The 2,178-nt window shown below is 22.9% G+C and overlaps 1 protein-coding gene across 1 annotated transcript in view; it reads left to right on the top strand.

Moving 5' to 3' along the window:
• The window catches only part of PRSY57_0721900 (hypothetical protein), a gene marked incomplete at both ends in the record, with an annotated part of 11,451 nt that overhangs the window by 3,413 nt on the left and 5,860 nt on the right, over positions 1-2,178 (top strand). Inside the window, one exon of the mRNA XM_020114678.1 lies at positions 204-2,178. This exon is cut by the window's right edge and continues 4,927 nt beyond it. Coding sequence (XP_019970635.1) covers positions 204-2,178 — 1,975 coding nt within the window. The remainder of the gene's footprint in view (positions 1-203) is intronic.

Raw genomic sequence — 2,178 nt, 5'->3', positions numbered from 1 at the left:
TGATATGTTTGATATGTTTGATATGTTTGATATGTTTGATATGTTTGATATGTTTGATATGCATGATATGTTTTATATGTTTGATATGTATGATATGTTTTATATGTTTGATATGCATGATATATTTTATGTTCATAATATTGATAATGTGTTAATTTTTTTTTTTTTTTTTTTTTTTTTTTCCCAACTTGTCCTTATGTTAGGTTTTTAATGAATGCACGAGGAGGTACATAGAAAACTACAAACAGCTACCGAAGAATAAATTCAAAATAAAAAGTCCGGATTTTAATATAAGCAGCAATGATCTAAAAAGTGAAGAACATGAACAGTATCAATTATTTGAGAAATATTATGTAGACTTTTTCAAAACATATATTAAAGGATATGGTATATGTCAATATATTCTTACTTTTAATATACATTTACAAAGAAAGGGAACTTCAATGGATAATTTTAATTTTTTATTTAGTCAGAACTCAATTAATCCATTTGAATTTGTTGATAGAAATTATCATTCGAATTATTTCCTTGCTGATCTTTCATCCATGATAATTTACGATTTGTTAGAACTTCATTCTTATCTTTCTATAAAAAACGGTACTGAAGATATAATTAAAAAAAAGAACTTATTATGTGAGCATATGGATAAAATATATTTTGATAAATTATTAGATGTTCCATGTTCTGATATATTTTATAATATGGAAGAAACATATTTGTTATTTTTAAAAAAGAATTTGTATCAAATTGATCATTTTTATGATGCATATGACAGAGAAAACATAAACAGCAAGTATGTGAAAGTTATAAATAAATATATAATTAAAAGAAATAAAAATTTTGTTTTAATAAAAAAAAGAATAATGAACTTAATGAAGAGAGGCAATGTGCATATACGTGGATATCTCAGAGATGATGTATTAAGAAATAAAAAATGTCATAAAAAAATATATAAAAAAAAAAATGACCATAGGGTTAATTCTTTATCAGTGAAATTAATAAACAATAAGCCTATGAAAGAGGAAAGAGAAGAACATGCTGAATCCATAGGGTTCCTAGATTATGATAAAGAATTAAAAGGAGAGGTACCGGAGGAACATAATAATAATATTATTATTATTAATGATAGTTCTTGTAAGAATCATATAAATAATAACAGTTATTATCATGAAAATGCTCCTTTCCCTTTTTATTCTAAAAAAATCGATCAAGACCATGAGGACTTGTTAATACAAGAACAAAATCAAAGGAATGAGAAATTTACAATTGAAATAAAAAAAAAGAAGGAGAAAAAAAATAAACGAAAAAAAATTATATATATGCTTAGTATATTACGTATGAATAAAATACTAAACATGTTTAAAATAATAATAAAAGGAAAAAAAGAAAAAAAGATTCAAAATTATATGTACAAAAAATTGAAAAGATGTATGTCAGGAGATATTCAAAAAGAGGTTTTAAAAAGAATGCAAAAAAAGATGAAAAGAATGTTAACAAAAGAAATAGAAAAAAATAGAAGAAAAGAAGATATCGATGGAACTTATAAAAGAAAAAAAAATGTATCATCATTTTATTCAATTAATATAAGAAATGAACAATGGAGAAAACGAATGAAAAGTAATAAAGGATATATTTTAAAAAAGAAGCAAGAATTAATTAATTTACCTTATTCTAATTTTGATAGTCTAGATTTAATAGGTAGAGATGGAAATTTTTATTTAGGATTTGGTTATGTAGGTTCAGATAGTTTATTGTTAAGTACGGGGAAAGGAAATTTATATAAAAATATTATAGCATATCAAAAATATAAAAATTATAATTTACAGAAATTAAGTGAAATATGTATAGATAAACATAATATTTGTGAATACAACACATCTCCATTTTATACTAGTTGTATATATCCCCAATGGAAAACAATATTTCGTTTATATTATTATTTATTATTATTGAAAAAAATTGAGAAGAAGAAAAAAAAATGCTTGACCTTTTCAAATGAGATAAATCTAAAAAGGCATGATGTGCACATCCTTGACTTGGATGATCATACGTATAATTTGGAAAAGAAAAAAAAAAAAAAAAATAAGGAGAAGAAAAAAAAAAAGAAGAAAAGAAAAAATGAAAAGGAAGATGTAAATGATGAGACGGGAAATGATAACTATGATGAGATGGGAAATT

The sequence above is a fragment of the Plasmodium reichenowi genome, chromosome 7, assembly GCF_001601855.1.
Source record: "Plasmodium reichenowi strain SY57 chromosome 7, whole genome shotgun sequence".
NCBI classification, from domain to species: Eukaryota; Apicomplexa; class Aconoidasida; order Haemosporida; family Plasmodiidae; genus Plasmodium; species Plasmodium reichenowi.
Note: the sequence above shows the minus strand (reverse complement) of the source record. Positions and strands in the feature narration are given on the sequence as shown.